General features: G+C 54.2%; 2 protein-coding genes across 3 annotated transcripts in view; both read left to right on the forward strand.

Moving 5' to 3' along the window:
• Positions 1-14,106, forward strand: part of NRBP1 (nuclear receptor binding protein 1) — a 31,697-nt gene extending 17,591 nt beyond the window's left edge. Inside the window, exons 8-19 of one of the 2 annotated variants that reach the window (XM_033055604.1) lie at positions 1,089-1,112; positions 9,306-9,389; positions 9,651-9,709; positions 10,316-10,414; positions 10,488-10,620; positions 10,855-10,957; positions 12,552-12,602; positions 12,695-12,830; positions 12,913-12,966; positions 13,290-13,353; positions 13,478-13,533; positions 13,686-14,106. In XM_033055604.1, the coding sequence (XP_032911495.1) occupies positions 1,089-1,112; positions 9,306-9,389; positions 9,651-9,709; positions 10,316-10,414; positions 10,488-10,620; positions 10,855-10,957; positions 12,552-12,602; positions 12,695-12,830; positions 12,913-12,966; positions 13,290-13,353; positions 13,478-13,533; positions 13,686-13,784 (962 nt within the window). In that variant the 3' untranslated portion in view covers positions 13,785-14,106. The remainder of the gene's footprint in view (positions 1-1,088; positions 1,113-9,305; positions 9,390-9,650; positions 9,710-10,315; positions 10,415-10,487; positions 10,621-10,854; positions 10,958-12,551; positions 12,603-12,694; positions 12,831-12,912; positions 12,967-13,289; positions 13,354-13,477; positions 13,534-13,685) is intronic. The other variant, XM_033055605.1, reaches the window with a different exon arrangement.
• A 501-nt stretch (positions 14,107-14,607) lies between these two features.
• Positions 14,608-16,907, forward strand: KRTCAP3 (keratinocyte associated protein 3). Its single transcript, XM_033054567.1, has 6 exons — positions 14,608-14,817; positions 14,899-14,958; positions 15,456-15,656; positions 15,860-15,994; positions 16,296-16,387; positions 16,518-16,907. The coding sequence occupies exons 1-5, from the start codon at positions 14,608-14,610 to the stop codon at positions 16,377-16,379; spliced, it is 690 nt and encodes a 229-aa protein (XP_032910458.1). The 3' UTR covers positions 16,380-16,387; positions 16,518-16,907.
• The last annotated feature ends 46 nt before the right edge of the window (positions 16,908-16,953 follow it).

Below are 16,953 nucleotides of genomic sequence, written 5' to 3' on the forward strand. Positions count from 1 at the left end.
AAGACATTTACAGCTCTTAAACTTGCCACTGGTATTCCCAGAGACTGGAATGTTCCACCTGCTTTGTGGAGCTGCAGTCAGATGAAAGCATTCCTTGTGATCAGTCCAAGCTGTGCCCTGTGTACTCTTCACAGAGCCCAGGTGCAGCACAGCAGTGCCTGTGAGGGTGTCTGTGCTGTCTGAGGAGGGGATGTGCTGCCAGGTGTGTTCCTGAGACAGGCTGCAGCTGCTCTGAGTGCAGGAGGAACAGCATGTGCAGTCGGGGTGCCTGGTGCTGCTGCCTGCTTCTGTTGGCATCGTTGGGATTCACTGGCAGTGTAAGAACCGTTCACAGGTGGAAAGAACTCGTGTGTGAATTGAAAATCCTCTTGGGCAGCTCTTGGAGTGCCCTAGTAGAAGGGAGGGTCAGGCTGGAGGGTCTCAGTGTCCTCTGGTGCCCCGAGACACGGTGATGGATCAGCACATGCTGAGTGACACCTGGATGGAGCACAGAGGAAGCTTCGTGGGTGCAGGGCAGATTTCCCACTAGTGCCTCCAGCATTGCTGCTAATGCATCTCCTGTCTGCACCACACCTGAGCTTAGACCCAGTCTGTATTTAGTTGTGTCTGCTCAGAGTCTGCCCTCAATTCCAGGCTGTGGGACCAGGACTCTTATGGATGTTATTTCTGCTGTGGCATCGTGTGGCCAAGTGTGTAAGTGGGGTTTTCCTGCTGAGATCTGTGGCCAGAAGCTGCTGGGATGTAGAGAAAGATGCTTCTCTGCTGTAGGGGTGGGGTGGATGGGCCTGCAGGACACTCACAGAACAGAATTTCCAGCTTCTTGGTCTCGGAGTCAGCCGTAATCTTGTGCTTGGTCAGAGATGCCTTGTCTCCCCTGCCCAGTCTGGTTCTCAGGTGGAAGCCCTGATGTTCCTCAGGCAGATTTCTTTTGAAGAGGTGGCTGGAGGCAGGGCCCAGTGCTCAGTCCTGTCCCTGTGTGCCCTGACTCTGACCCAGCTGTCTCTATGGATGTAAGTGCTTTGCTGTTCACCAACTCATTGACTTTATCTCGTTTTACTTCCCGCTCACGGGCTGCTCTGTTACAACAGTCTTTCATAGGATATTTGCTAATGGTGAGCAAACTTCTCCGCTCCTGTGATGTGACTCCACTTATGTCATGTACATGATTTTATCTCTGTGTGTATCTGTATATATATATTTATATATATATGTGTGTATCTATATTTGTAACACACAGACATACACACTGATCTATTTGCAGTGTTCCCTTGCTATAAGGCTGTGTGTAAAACTGTTTGGCTCAGGTGCATCCTGCTTGGAGAGCTCGTGTTCTGTGCTGGGATGCAAACAGTTCCTCGTGCTCTTGGCCAGAGCCTTACAGAGAGGGAGCACTGCCCTTTGTGAAGTCTCCTGGTTGTTAGTTCTCTCCCTCCCCATGTTCTTAGCGTGTGCTAGTCCACGGGCCCTGTGCATGCTGGCTCCTGCATGTCAACAAGCTATGCCTTGTTCTGAGCTCTTCCCAGCTGAACTTCCCACGTCCATTAGGCTCTTCCCTGCTGCTGCTCTGCTGCCCTTGGCTGGGGCCCAGCCCTGGACTAGCCCCCACTGTGTGCTTGGCTATCCAATTGCTTGCTTGTAGTTTGAACTCCTTAGATGTGTTGGTTTTAAGATGAATGTTTCAGTGAATGTATCTGGCTCCTGATAGCCAGATCCCTCCTGCCCCAGATGAGTCCCTGGATTGAAGTAAGCTTGGCTATTGGTGTTTCCCCAGATAAATCTCTGGTTTTGGGGAGATCTGTGCATATGAGGAGGGAGTTGGGCTGGTGGGAGCCAGAGAAGGATTCGAGTGCTGTAATTTGTAACCCTATTGCACAGAACATCATGTTTACATAAAATAATTATTTTATTTTTTACCATCAGGATTATTCTCAATGGTTAGAGTTTGTTTCTACTGAGTTGGGAACCTACCAACCACCAGCTGAAGTGGTGGAAAGGGCAAGGGCCTTTCCAGATGGCCCCTGTGCCTTCCAGGTGCTGGCAGGAGGACCTGCTGTGCCACTCTGCATCGCCAGCAGAGCAGAGGCTCCTGGAAAGCTCAGTCTGGGCTCTGGTGCAGCTCAGGGGATGGTGATGTCGTCAGGGCTCGAGTGCTGAGGAGGGCAGGTGTCCCTGGGGGTGGCTGCAGGAGATGGAGCAGACTGGTCCAGGAACCAGCCCAGAGGATGGGAGCCTGACTGAGCCTGGGCTCAGCCACACTGAGCTGAGGGCTGGCCAGGCATTCCTCCAAAATCAAGTCACCTCTGGGAGCAGAACTAATGCCCTGGTTCTGGAAGGACAGGAGAAGCCTGGACCAGCACTCTGCAGGTATGAGGAGATGCTGTGGTACCTCACCTGTGCTGGAACAGCATCAGATGGCCTTGGAGTACTGAGATTTCCTGGATGGTTAGTTGTGAACTTGTTCTAACAGCCTGTTGGTGTGAGAGCTGGGGTTTGTTTAAGCCTTAGATCTTGAGCAGTGATTTGGGTTTGAAAACACTAAATCTGGGGTTTAAGGCTCCTGTTTTGCTTGAGCATTGAGCTAATGAGGCTGTGAGTGACATGCTTTTATAACTAATCTTATTTCAGTCATCACTTCACTCCCTTGGATTTTGTTACCTGATCTTTAAATGTCATGCTGGTTTCCACATTTTAACAGACACTTGAAGTGATGTGGAAATAAGAGGTTAGTAGGATATCTTGGATCTGGTTTATTTCAACCATGGCAGGTGTGGTTTTAAAGGGAAAATAATGGATAATGAAACTCATCAGACATAGAAAAATCTGCCATAAAAATGGCATGTTGGCATTGATTTTAGGAAGATGTAACATGAATTGACCTAGTTTAACTTTTCTAACTGTGTAGTTCTGTGTGTGAGTCAAGCACCTTCTCTACCAAGCCAAACATTTTTGGTTCCTTAGAAACTTGGCAAAACTAAGGCAGATATTTGTGAAGTCTGTGACTACAGGTGCTGCTGCAATGAGATGGGACAAGGAAATTGTTTTGAGTGGAACCTCTTGTCTCAAAGGCTTCAGAAAGTCCAAGGCTGGATCCAGGCTACTTTTTTTGGGTGGCTTTTTTTTTTTAATATATTTTTTAAGCTTTGTCTGCCTTGGGTCTGTGTTGTCTGTGAAACTCAGTGTAAAAGCCTGTTTCCAAATGAAGGTGCTTCTCATTTGGGTTGTTCTTGAGAAACTGTTGGACAGACCGGGTGGAATAGCATGAGGTTGATTTTAATTGTTACGGTACAATGCTGTAATTGTAATGCTGCAATGCTGTAGCTGCTGCCCTCATTACTGGAGTGGCAGAAACAGTTGCAGAGACCTGCCCTGGCTTTTTGTGTAAGCACAGAGATTGAAGTAGGAGGAGCAGCCGTGGATGAGTGGCAGTCCCTGGGTTAGTTGTCCGTGCTGGAAGTTCCAGCTGCCTCCTGCTGTTCAGGGTGTGTGTCTGGGCCAGGGGGTGGGATTTTTAAAGTCCAGTTTGATGGTAAGAACTGGTGACCTGGGTGGCCTTCTGCAAAGATTTTTCTCTTATGCTGTGATAGGAATGGTCTCATTTTTATTTTGCAGAAGATTTAGAAGCTGGCTCTTGCTCCTAATCCTTATTTCCCTATCTCAGTGTACCCTCTGTGCACTCACCTCATTCATGAAAACACCAGTGATGATCATCTAGACTGGTTGTTGTCTTCAGTTAAATTAGATATTTTAAAAGGTTTAAATGTCTCTGTTTAGTGCTCCAGGTTAAGGAACATCAATTTTTCTGAGGTCATTGTTATTTCTGTGTTGCACTGAAGACATTGCTGCTTCAGCTCTGTTTTTCCTCTGGTTTTATGTGGCTTTCCCAGTGGCATTGGGGATGTGGATTGTAGTCCCAGGTCTTCATTCACCCATTCTCACATCAGCACAGCAGCTGCAGGTGTCTCCTCCTTTCAGGGCCCTTTGTTGAAGGCTTCAGCACCTCAGCAGTGTAGGAAGCTCCTTGGTGCCAGTTCTGAAAAGATCACCTAAACACAGAACAAGCCAGGGCAGCCTGTGGGGGCTGGCTGTGCCTGAGCAGGGGCTGAGCTGTGTTCTCAAGAGGTCCCTCCCAGCCTGGACAGGTTTGTGCTTCAGCTCTGGAGCTGTGTGGGCCAAGCAGCGTTTGCACTCTGGCACCTGCTTCCAAGGGTGAGCTTTGCTCTAGGTTCAGTCTCCCAAGGTCCCTTTGCTTGTTGTGGGACAATGATAATCAGAGATGTGGAGCTTGAAATTTGGGAAAGTTGTACTTGAAATTTTTGATTTTGTGGGTCCTAATTGTATTTTAGGATGTGCATTTATATTGGTTCAATCCCTGCTTCTGTTAAGCAGAGCTGCTCACAGCAGGAGATCACAGTCTGAGGGTGCCTCTGTCTTCTGGTTCCTCCAGAGTAGCTCAGTCTGTGGAGTTTCAGTGAATGTCTGTTCTTGTTTTTTCTGATTGCATGTAGTTCTTGCACTGTGATGTGAACATAGATATCTTCTCCATTTCAATATTGCACTGCAGTCAGGTGGTGTAGTCCAAGCAGGGGTTTGCATGGTCAGTGAAACCTCCATTTTTCTGGTCTAGAACGTGGAACTTGGTTTTGGGCGCAGGTTTCAGATCTCCCAACACAGTTTGTTAGGGATGAGGTTGTTTGTGTCATGAACTCTTCCAGATAAAGTGCCAGTAAGATCCCAAGTCCCTGTTTCAGAGCCTGCATGCAGCCAGGATTGACAGGTACCAATCTTACAGCTCTTCTTTATCTGTTCTTGTTTTTCCTGCTCTGCCTACTTCCCCTTTCTGCTTCCATGTAACAGAAGTGGTCAGACATGTCAACTTAGAACTCTGAGTGTTCTTGTAAATGTAAAAACACCTCCTGCTGCTTCATGAGGAGTGTGGCACAGTGTGATTGTGCCCCTGTGCTCACTGGCAGGAGCCGATGGTGCCTTGGGCTGCCAGAGCAGGGAGGGATGGTCCTGGCCCTCTGCTCAGTGCAGGGCTGGGCTCTGAGCTGGCTCCAGGACAGAGGGACAGGGACAGGCTGGGCAGAGCCCCCGAGCACCCGGTGATGCTGCAGGGTGGGGAGGGCTGAGAAGGGCTGGGGGATCCCTCGGGAGGGGAGCCCCGAGAGCCACGGCACAGGCTGGGCCCCAGAGGGTCCCTCTGCACCCCGGGCACCCTGTGGGGCTGACCCAAGCACAGGCTGCCCCAGGCAGAGTGGTCGTGGTGCTGGCAGCCAGCTCTGGGTGTCCCTGCTGCTGCAGGGGGCTGCACAAGGTGACCCCCACAGGTCTCTTCTCACACGAACCCTGCCGTGATTCTGGTTCTGCATTAATTTCTGTGGAGAATACCCTTCTCCAGCTGATGTGTGACATTGCCTCTCCACTGATGTACCACTGATTCTGCTCCAGCAGTGTTTGCTCTGGAGGAGCCATGGGCAGTGTTCAGCAGGGTTTGGTTTCCTGCTGAAGCCATGTCAGTACATGTGGCAGGAGTGCACACGTGTGTAAGCACAGGGGGAGCTTTACCTGGCACTGGGAATGGTGTGTCATGAACTTCTCATACACTGAATTTATTTGGCCCTTCAGCTAATGATACTAATAAAATCCTGTTGCTTCTGGTGACTCGGTGTTGCAAGCATTTTGCAAACAGTTTGCAATCCCTGATACAGATCTGAGGGCTGTAGGGAGCTTTTATTCTGTGATCAGCATAAATCTGGTACTCCTTCCTGTTTGACTCCTTGTTTAATGGCTGTGTGCTTCTTTTTATGCCACACAGCTTCCTAGTTCCTTATTTTCTAGGCCTTGCTCTCCCTAATAAAAAAGCTTTGTCATCGCTGTGTGCAGAGGAAGCAAACAGTGTGACATCGTGGGTTGGTGCAGTCTTGTAGCCTTTTGCAGCAGGAGTGCTGATTATCTCTTTTTATGCTTTTGTTGTCAGATTGAGTTCAGCCTGTCAAAGATAGGTTGCTTGTCCTACCCTCTGCTGTGTTTCACATCTCTTCCTATCACCTGCCCTGCTCAGACACCCTATTTGGCTGAACCTATTTCTGGAATTCATCTCTGCTGATTGCCCACCAGACTTGTCAGTCCCGTGGGGCTGTGTTTTGTAATCTGCCCCTTTGTAGTCATGGGGCTGAGAATGATGTATTCATTGTTACTGTCGGTGATGTGACTTTCTTTTGTGGTCTTCGTAATTTGTCCACTTGATAGCTGTCCTCAGCCTTCATCTGTCCGATCATCACAGCGTGGAGCCAGTTTGAGGATGTAGAAACAGGTGTGTAAGTGGCAGATGGCAGCTGTGTGAGTCAGGCAGGAGAGCATGTGTCAGAGGGAACTTCGGGTGTGTGTTCTTACCTTGTACAGTCGGGAAGGTTGGTTTGAAATGCAGCTCAGGTGAAGCTCTCAAGCCTCTATGAGTGCTGAACTGGCCATGCAGTCAAGATGACCTGCAACAGTGACCAGACCAAACCCGAAGTTTCTTGTTCTTACCATCTAAAATCCTGTCACAGTTGTAACAGCACCTCTGCCTGCTGTGTTGGACACACCCGCAGGAAGTTTTTCAGAGCTGACCCAGAAGCAATTTTTGCTGTCAGTGATGCATAGAGCAGGACTGTGTCTGGCAGGGCTGTCCCTGCTTAGCTCTGAGACACAGAGGAGATTCTGGGGGTCTGGTATCATTGACTCTGTGCTGCCTCAGCTCTGCAATAACAGTGAGGTGATGCCTCAGCCAAGCTGCACATGAGCTGGGATATACATGGCTGGAACAGGCAGATTCCCTGCCAAGTGTGGCTGATCAAACCCTGCTGCAGAACCAATCTGCAACAGTGATGGAAAAACACTCCAGTGGGACTCAGTAAGTTAGGAAGCACAAGGACCAGAGTAGCAGAGGGGACAGGTCCCTGTCTGACCCACAGCAGCAGATCCAGAGGTGCCTGTGTGTCAGTTCTGTGTCTGAGTTGGAGGCTCCACAGACACTGCGAGCCCAGTTCTTCCCAGCAGTGCTGGTGCTACTGCAGGAGGTCTGTAGGACCTGGCTGCAGAGGAGCTGATCATCAAGGCTGGCTGGACCTCATTAAGGACACTAGAGATGGAGTCTGGGCTCGATTTCCGTTCTACCTGCCTGGTATGGAAGTGAGTCACCCCTGCTGTCACTGATGGGGTTTCTGTTGATAATATGTTCTTTGATTGATTGATTGATTGATTGATTATCCCTCATCCCTGTCCTTAAATGGGGCAGGAGCCAAGAGCAGAGTGCCTTAATAGTGAACTGGCCTGTGCCATTCAACATGTGGTCATAACAGGATTTAAAGACATTGGAAAATTGTGTGGGGGATGACTTTCCTTGGCTGATTCTGCTCCACATTTGGTGGGACCAGGTTGTTGATTTTTTGGTCCCTGTTTCCTCTAACACTGCATTATACTGATAAGAAAGGCAGAATTAATAGAATAATTAAAAATTCAGTTATTTTCTCTCTCTGGATTGTCTAGTTTACCACTGGGAGTCCCTCTGACGTGCCTGCAGTAGCTGCAGGTTTAACAGGTATCACAACCATCTGTGTGATAGTCCCTGTACACTGCATTGGTCACAGAGACATCCAGGATCCCCTAAACGACAATATAAATCTGATGTTGGAACAGAAGGGTTTCTGAAGCCTTAAATACTCTTTATAAGGGCTGGTGTGAGAACTCAGTGTGCTGGACAAGGTGCTTTACTCTGTGTGCCACGTCCAGCACTGGATGGATGTGTGGTGACAGGGCTGGGGCTGAGGGGTTGGCTCCAGCAGCACAGGAACACGTCAGTCCAGTGCAGAGGAGGGGGCAAACTCCAGCTGTAACTGACTCAGGAATACAGAATACTGAGGTGAATAAAGTCCACAGCTCATCATTTGGGTGCTGATGAGGATGAGTTTGCTGCCTCCTCAAGGGAGGCTTTGAGCTGCTTGTCATGTGGGGGTTGTTGAGATGCTTTGGGGCAGAATCCCCAGCAGAGAGAACTGGTGTGATGGTGCACAGTCCTGGCCAGAACTTGTCTGAAGCAGTCAGTGCCACTGGGAAAACAGAACAGGTCTTAGGAGAAAGACAAAGAATGTAGCTTGTGTTGGCGTTGATGTGAAGGTGGGAGGATCTGGTGATGTCTGGGAACAGGTGAGCACTAGGAATGGTCGTCTTGCTGGGCTGGTAGGATCAGAGCTAACACAGGGAACAGAAAGCAGATACTTGGGAATGGTTGGTTGGTTGGTAAAGAAGCCCCTACCTATTGGAGCAAGCTCTGCTTCCAGCACTTGGATTGAGAAATATGATTTGGTATGTGCCATGCAGCAAGGCTGAGCTGAGTTCCCAAGGGAGGTCCTTGTCTGACTGGAGCCCAAAGCAGATCTCCCCTGTGAAACTGTTAACTAGTCACTCAGCTGGGAATCCTCTTTGGTATGGAAAAGTACAAGTGTTAGGCAGTCCTGTGTCAGCCAGTACAGATGAGGACTGATTGTGATTGTCCAGGAGGGCAACCAGGTGGGACGTGGGCCTGAGCCTCTGGGACTGGGCACATTGCAGTGTGGCAGGAGGGTTTCAAACAGGTGGTGCCTCTGTGCCCCTGCCCACCTCAGTGTTTCTCACTGACAGAGACAACTGCTCGGTTTCAGGAGTTGTTTGCAGCCTCTGCAGAGGTGCCTTATCTTTCATGGGGGGCTTTACTTGTGCTCTGCTCACCGTTCTTGTGGCTGTGAGTTATTTCCTCCCCACAGCTCTGAGTGGTTTGTGGAGGTGCTTGCTGCTGGGGGTTGTGCTGTCTGGGTGGTCACCTCCCTTCCCTCAGCAGCCTGGCTTGTCTGGAGGTGCATCCTCCTGAAAGGTGGAGGAGTTGTTTGCTAGTCCATCCTCCCAGAGCTCCAAGGTGGTGACCAACTGCAGCAACCTTGGCTTCTCTGGCTGTTCCTCAGGCTGCTGTTCTGAATGAGTAGCTAGTGACAAATGCTGTAGATCTGAGCAAAGTTAGGCATTTCAACTGGGAGTTTTTCCCACCTTGTCTTCCCAGCAGGCAGCAGTTGTGGTCTCCAGGTTTGCCCTTGGGCAGTGATGCTAAAGGAGACAATGCAGGAATGTGTTGGGTTGGGGCAGGTGCCCAGAGATGGAGGCTGTGGAGACTCGCCTTAATGCCACCGTTCTGCCCCTTGTGCCACCAAGGGCCTGGAGTTGCAGGTGTTCCCTGGGATTTCATCAGGGATGGGCTATGGTTTTCTGCATCCTAAGCATTCCTGGTTTTCTTCTAGTGGCCCCAGACACAATTAACAACCACGTGAAGACCTGTCGTGAGGAGCAGAAGAACCTGCACTTCTTTGCCCCGGAATACGGAGGTACGCTGTGGCTGTGGCTGCAAGCCTGGGGTTTTTTTGGCCTTTCTGATGCTTCCAAGCTGTCCTGCACCTTGTTCTCAGTTCCAGCCTCCTGACAGATGCCACATTAACAGTTCTGAGCCGTTTGACTGCAGAAATGCTTCAGCTCCTCTGTTCTGTGGTAGCAGAGGATGGAGAAGCTGCAGGACTGCCCCAGCCTGGTGCAGAGTGGTGCTGCTGCACGTGGAGCTGGCTGATAACAATGCTGTTTCTGTGTTACAGAAGTTGCCAATGTCACCACTGCTGTGGACATCTACTCCTTTGGGATGTGTGCACTGGAGGTAAGTGTTGAACATGGGACAGAGATGATGAATCTGAGGAAAGAGAGAGCTCTGGAAAGACTGTGGCCATGGGTGGGTTTGCTCGGTGACAAGTGTGTTTGTAACTTTTAGGAAAACCAAACTTAAGCTGAATGCAGAGACATTCTCTGCAATATTTTCCAGCCTTTCCTAGCTGGGAGTTAGTGTCTGTGTAGCTGGCTGGAGCCTGTTGTTGATGTGTTGTGTGCTTGGTGTTGTTCTGCGATGCAGCACTGTTCACACAGCCAGAAGGGACACTGTCAGATCCTGGCAGTGATCCAGTCACCGCTTCATTATGGAATTATCAAACAGAGGAACAGGCCAATGGATCATGAGGTTCAAAGTGGAGACACTTACTGCCCAGGTTGTTGCTGGCAGAGTTCCCAGGGCTCCCTGGCAGTCTTGGGGTGCTAGGAGCAAGCTGCTGTAATGAGGCAGCCATTCCCTCTGTCTCTCCAAGTGTCACCTTAAGTAACCCCAAACAGCTCGGCTGTGGTGACCTCATGCTTGGCAGTGGTCTCCTGGAGCCTGTCTCCCACGCAGTGTGCCATTGCCAGTGCAGGCTGATGCTCTGCTCTGTGTTTGCAGATGGCGGTGCTGGAGATCCAGGGGAACGGGGAGTCGTCCTACGTGCCGCAGGAGGCCATCAACAGTGCCATCCAGCTGCTGGAGGACCCCCTGCAGCGGGTGAGCCAGGGGCTCGGTGCCCTGCAGGGCCCCAGCGCCATTGCTTGTTGTCTCACGCAGGTTTTGTCTCTAGGAGTTCATTCAGAAGTGTCTGGAGCAGGACCCTGGCAGGCGCCCCACGGCGCGGGAGCTCCTGTTCCACCCGGCGCTGTTTGAGGTGCCGTCGCTGAAGCTCTTGGCTGCTCACTGCATCGTTGGGCACCAGCGTGAGTACAGAGCCCTGGCAGCCCTGGCCCCACGTGGGCTCTGCAGAGCTGTGCTGAGCTGGGAGCACCCTCCCCATCCCCTGCTGCTCTGTGGGATCAGCTGTGGGGCTGGGAGGGCCACGGCGCCTGACCTGCTCTGAGAGCATCAGAGAGCATGAGACCTCTGCACTCTCATTGCTTTTCTAAGGCTGGAGAGGAACTGCAATTGCTCTAAGTTACTCCTTTTTTTAATAGATATGATTCCTGAAAACGCTTTAGAAGAAATGACCAAAAACCTCGACATGAATGCAGTGTTGGCTGAGATCAATCACGAGGACAGGGAAGGAGTCAAGATGATGTGAGTCCCCGTGCTGTGCTCAGGGGGGCTGCTCAGGGGCCCTGGTGTGAGCACTGGGACTGCCCATCACCTCAGTGTTGGTGTTTCCCCACTGACTGGGTGCTGATGGGAGCTGGTGGAGCTGGAGGTGAAGGAGCAGTCACTGCCTGGGCACACACACTTCTGGGGAGGGTTATTCCTGGGTGGGAGGAGACCTTGCACCTGTTTCCTGGGAGCAGATTCTGTGCAGCTGAGATGAACTGTTCCTCAAATGGATGGATGAAATGAACACGCTGTAGTTGGAGCAGTCTCCAGCAAAACGTGGCTGAACAGTTTGGGGAGGTGCTCTGACCAATCACAGATTAACCAGATGGAGTCCAGCACTTTAGAGGAAGGGTTCCTCAGTGTTTTTTAAGGGACATCTTACTCCACATTATGCACAGGGAAAGGCAGTTGAGGCAGCTGTAGTGACACACAGCACTACTTACACTGTGGGGGTGGCTCCCTAAAGGAGTGACTGTAATACATATGGAGCAGGCAGAGTGCCAAAAAAGTGAGGTACATTTTGGGTAACAAAGCCTTGGCTAGTCAAGGGATGGGCTAAAGACTAAGATGTGAATACTGTGTGTGTTCCCAGAGAAGCCTAGGGTGCTTCCAGGGGAGCCCAGAGTTCTGGGATGCTCAGGCTGCTGAACAAGAGTAACCAAGATGACAAGGAATAACAGCTCTGTCCATATGAGCAGCTCTCTGAGCCACAGAGACCCTTCCAAAAGCTGATGTTCCAGTTGCCATAGTGCTAGGAAATAGTAGTATGAAATTCCCTTTGGAAACCTGATATGGTTTCAGAATGGAGGACAACAAGTGAATAGCCAAAGCTGTACAAGAGAGATCATCACATACATGGGATGTCAGTCTCTGCAGGCTTGGCTGTTTGTGGGTGCCAGCCTGGAACTTGCTTTTTGGTAGTGCCATGCCTCAGAGATGCTGGAAAAGAAAGCAGCAATGACTTGAAATGTCAGCATCGTTTCTGGGCGGTTCATCATAGTGCTATGCAAACCAAGCTGCCAGAAAAAAAAATTGTAAATTTTTGTCTGTGTTAGAGGATGGGGTGATCCCAGCTGCTGGGGGTGTGGAGGGGCTGGAGAGTGCTCTGGGAGCTGAGGCAGGTAGGCAGCCCATGAAGCACTTGTGGATATCCTGTCAGGCTTCCAGCAGTTTTGCAGTGCTTACCTCATCTCTGGAATGCTTCAGAGCAGCCTTGAGACAGGTTTGGCTGTCCCAAGTGTTTGTTGCAGCCAGGGATGTGGTGTGGCAGGTGTTTGTGAAACAGCTCACCAGGAACAGTGTCATTGGGCCACCCTCCAGATAACTGCATTACACAGTTCTGAGGGATGTGGGACTGGCTCTGCCATAGCTGTGGCATCATCCTTAGCTCCTGTAGATAGTTATGTCCTTAAGGGAAGATAAGAGCTTGTCACACCGTGGGTGTCTCTGTCCACACCCATCCTGCCTGTGGATACAGCCCAGGACATGGGGGTTTGAACCTGCACCCCAGGAGACCCAAGTGGATGGTACTGTGAGATGCTTTCTCATCTCAGGACATTTTGTTTTCCAGCTTCTCACAATCTCCAGCACTGGAGCTGGACAAGTTTCTGGAGGATGTGAGGTAAGAGGGACTTTTTTAAGACACCTTCCATTGTGTGCGAGACTGGAAAAATTTTGGAGAGGTATAACCCAGGTGCTGCTCCTTCTTTGTAGGAATGGGATCTATCCCCTCACAGCTTTTGGGATGCCACGACCCCAGCAGCCCCAGCAGGTCGTGGTGAAATCTCCCATTGCTCCCCCGTCAGTGAAAACCCCAACTCCAGAGCCTGCTGAGGTGGAGACCCGCAAGGTAAGCTCCGGGGGCTCTGCCCTGCACTCCGCCACCAGCAGGGGTGGGGCAGCTGCTGATGGGCTCTGTGCCTCTGTTCCAGGTGGTGCTGATGCAGTGCAACATCGAGTCCGTGGAGGAGGGCGTGAAGCACCACGTATGTTTCTAGTCTGGCTGGGCTGGGGGAGGCCGGGGCAGCTGTGCCGGGCTCGTGGCTCTGATGTGCTGCTGGTGCCGGGGATAACCCTGCTCTGCTGTCAGGGCCAGAGCCTGTGCCTGCTGTGGCACCTGGGCTCACCCCCACAAGGTGGTGCTGCCAGCTGCATTCCAGGATGGAACTGATTGTGGCTGTTCTGTTGGATCCCTGTGGGACGCTGGAGGGGTGGTTCCCATCCCAAGGGGCATTTCTAGGGTTGCTTTGGGATTACCGTGGCAGCCCCCAGGACTGCAATCCCTCATGAGAATTTCTTTGCCCTGCAGCTGACACTGCTGCTGAAACTGGAAGACAAGTTGAATCGGCACTTGAGCTGTGACCTGCAGCCCAGTAAGTACCTTCTCAGCCCAGTGAGTACCTTCTCCAGCCCAGTGAGTACCTCCTGCCCCTGCCGAGGCGCTCTGGGGCCAGCAGCAGCGTGGACCAAGGGCTGACGCCTTTCCTTGTGTTGCAGACGACAACATCCAGGAGCTGGCAGCTGAACTGGTCCAGCTTGGATTCATCAGCGAGGTGAGTGGGGCTCAGGTAGGGCTGTAGCCCTGTGTTCCTTTCTCAGAGTTGAACAGTTGATGCCACATCAGGCCCCTGCCCTAGGGCACTCCAGCCATGCTCTTAGCTTTGTGTGGATGGGGATTACCCCTCACTGTGCTTGTTCTCCCCAGGCTGACCAGAGCAGACTCACCTGTTTACTTGAAGAGGCATTTAGCAAGTTCTACTACACTCGGAATGGAGCCCTGACGGCCGTGACTGTGTCATCTTAGCCCCATGGCTCCTGGGCAGCCAGCGTGGCCTCGCTGCCTGCGACCCATCTGTGTCTGCCCACCGCTGTCGGGCGTCCGCAAGACCCCAGCTGCAGTGCTTGGAAGCTCATCCTGCATGTGCCGTGGCTGGGCTCATCGACAGTCCTCCCTGCCCGCCTCCTAAAGGGGACTTTGCGCATCAGTATTATTTCCAGCCCTGTTTTTGTTGGGATTTGCCAGGTTGTGCTGCGGAGTTGAGGCCTGGCTCGGGGTGTTCTGCAGCCCCACTCATGTGCATGGAGTTTGTTCTGTTTGAATTGTACAAAGTGTCTTTTGCACAGCACAGAAATGGGTTTTTTCTTTATTTTTTTTCTTTTATTTTGGGGTTTTTTTCTTTTTTTTTTTTTTTCTTTTTTTTTAATTTAAAGGTAAGCAGGGGTGAGCCCCTAAGCCCTGCACCCCCGGTCACTCCCCCCTTCCCGCGCCGTGGGCCCAGGGGGGGCCGGGCTCGGCCCCGCTCCCCGCCCGGCGCTTCGCTCCCCCGCCGGCTGCACTTTGTTTACTGGTTCGCACCGCCCGGGCCCGGTGGGTGCCGGCCCGGGCCGGGCCCCGCAGCCCCCGCCCTCCCCGCGGCTCCGGGCCTGCAGCGGCCCCGGGGCTCTGCGTGCTCCCGGCGCGCGGCGGGGCCGAGCCGCGGTTCCTGCATCTCATTTCTATCATTTCCTATTTTTAATAAACTGTTTTGTAAATACCCGAGTGCGGCCTGTTGCGGGCGGGGCGGGGCGGGGGCCGGGCCGGGCCGCTGGTTCCTGCCCCGGGGCGGAGCGCGGGCGGCGGCGGCGCCATGGCCGGGGGGCGGCGGGGCCCGGGAGCGCTGGCGGAGCCGCGGCGGCTGATGCGCACCGGGCTGGGGCTGATCGTGCTGGGCCACGGCAGCCTCGTGCTGGGCGCCATCGTGCACGGCTCGGTGCTGCGGCACGTGGCGGGCGCCCGCCGCACCGGCACCCCCGAGTACGCGGCGGCCAACGTGGTGTCGGTGTCCTCGGGGCTGCTGGTGAGCGCGGCCGGGCCGGGCGGGGACGGCGGGCTCTGCCCTGCCCTGCCCCGGCGCTGCTGAGCGCGGCTCTCCCCGCAGAGCATCGCCGCGGGCATCGTCGCCATCCTGGTGTCGCACAACCTGTCCCGGGCGGCCCTGGTGAGTGCGGGGCTGCGGGCGGGCGGGCGGGGGGCCCGGGCGCGGCCCTGCCCGGCCCCGGCAGCCGCTCCCCTGGACCTTGCCCCGCGGGCTCCTTCCGCCTCGGGGCGGCTGCCGGCGCTGCAGGGCCCGCCGTGCCCGGCTCTGCCACTCCGGGAGGGGGCGGGCACCATCCCTGGGCAGGAGCGCTTGGGCTCTGCGGCCGGGCCGGGGTCCCGTGTGGGCTCAGGGTGGGCGGGCACGGGGCGGGGTGAGCCGGGCCGGGCCGGGCTGGGCTGGGGGCCCCTGTGTGGGGTCTCCACCGAGCCCCAGAGAAGGGGCGTCCCGCGGTGCCGAGCTGACGGCGGGTGCTGCATGCGAAAGGTGCGAGAGCCTCGTCCGAGGGTAAGGCGGAGCCGTCCTGGGGCGGTGTGCGCTCCCTCGGGGGAGCCGCTCCGCACACACGGGCCGGCCCCGGCGTTTCCCGCTCCGGCCCCACTCGGTTCTTGCCGCTGCAGCACTGGGCCCTGCTGAGCGTGTCTCTGCTGAACTGCCTGCTGTCCACGGCGTGCAGCGTGGGGCTGGCGCTGGCCGTGGCGCTCACGGTGCACAGCCGGGGCTCGCACCTGGTCCGGGGCTGCAACAGCTCCGCGCTGCCCCCGGACGCCCGCGCAGCCATCGCCACCAACGACTGTCCCTTCAACACCACGCGCATCTACGTGAGTCTGCGGCTCCCGCACACCCCGCTCCTCCATCGGCCCCTCTCTCTCTGCTTCCTCTCGTCTTTCTTTTCACTTTCACTCTCCCTCCTTTCCCTTCTCTCTCCCTCCCCCCATTCCTTCCCCTGCTGCCCCACAGTCTCTGCTGTGTGTTCAGACAGCCTGGTGCAGTGCCCTCGTTCCTCTGCCCCCTTGCTCTGCAGGACACAGCCCTGGCTCTCTGGATCCCGTCCCTGCTGCTGGCAGCCGCAGAAGCCGTGCTCTCGGGCAGGAGCTGTTTGGTGGCTCTGCTCTTCCGGGGCATCGGGCCCTGCGCTCACGGCCATGGCACACAGCAGGTACGCCCCGTCCAGCCGGACAGATCTCCCTGTGTCTCCCTCATGATTGCTGCCTTGGTGCTGCATTTGGGAGGTGTGGGTTCTGCTGGGAACGAGGAGGCTGTGCAATAGCAGGAGGGTGTGCTGAGCTGGAACCTGTTCTAGCCAGCCTCAGTGCCAGACCAGCACCCCTTCATGGGGAGGTGCACAGGGACCTTTCTTCATCCCCCAGTAGCCAGGCCTGTTCTCTTTTTGTGACAGCACTGCCCATCACACGTCCTTGCCACCCTACACTTTTTTTTGTATTTTTTTTCCTTTCTAGCTGGCAAGGGCAAGTACAGCAGTGGAGAAGCCCCTCCGTGAGAAGCAGCAGCTCCTGGCAGGACTTGCTGAGTCTCCTGCGTAGCTGGAGAGGTGAGTGCACCGTGTGGACCGTGCTTGGCTCTGCCCTCAGGAGGGCCCATGCCCACACCAGCCCCCCAAAACAGCTCGGGGCTGGGCCCTGCAGCCCGGCCTGGCGCTCACAGGCGCTCCTTCGCTCCAGGTGGTGCTGCAGGAGCGCTGTGACCCAGCAGGGGCAGGCCGAGGTGCTGTCACACCTTCTGCAGTGTCCCTGAGCAAACGGCGAGCTGCAGGGCTGAGGGGTGTGCCGTGCTCCCTCCCCACAGCTGGCACAGACCCTGCAGCTGCCCTGGGCCCCAGATGCTCTCCCATCCTCTCCCCAAGCTGCCAGGCCCTTCCTGGTGTCCTGAAGGCTCCGTGGGTTTTGCCAGTGATGGGGCTGGGCAGAGGTGCTGGGGCCCAAGTCCTGGTGCTATGGCAGGCGTGGCAGCTGGCTGTGCCTGTGCTAAGACATGTCAGGGAACAGAAGGGGAGGAATCCCCATCATGTGGATCTCCAGTTTTCTTGAATAAATAAACTCCTTTTCACACTGGCTGGTGAGTGCTGGCTGGGAGCAAGGTGTGCCATGGGAAGGAAAG

Source organism: Catharus ustulatus, chromosome 3 (genome assembly GCF_009819885.2).
Source record: "Catharus ustulatus isolate bCatUst1 chromosome 3, bCatUst1.pri.v2, whole genome shotgun sequence".
Taxonomy (NCBI): Eukaryota; Metazoa; Chordata; class Aves; order Passeriformes; family Turdidae; genus Catharus; species Catharus ustulatus.

What these genes read in the sequence shown, in the direction of transcription:
- KRTCAP3 (XM_033054567.1), top strand. Translation starts at nt 14,608, where the DNA reads ATGGCCGGGGGGCGGCGGGGCCCGGGAGCGCTGGCGGAGCCGCGGCGG. An exon ending in CGGTGTCCTCGGGGCTGCTG is followed by an intron (nt 14,818 to 14,898) that starts GTGAGCGCGGCC and finishes CTCTCCCCGCAG; the next exon opens with AGCATCGCCGCGGGCATCGT. An exon ending in TCAACACCACGCGCATCTAC is followed by an intron (nt 15,657 to 15,859) that starts GTGAGTCTGCGG and finishes CTTGCTCTGCAG; the next exon opens with GACACAGCCCTGGCTCTCTG.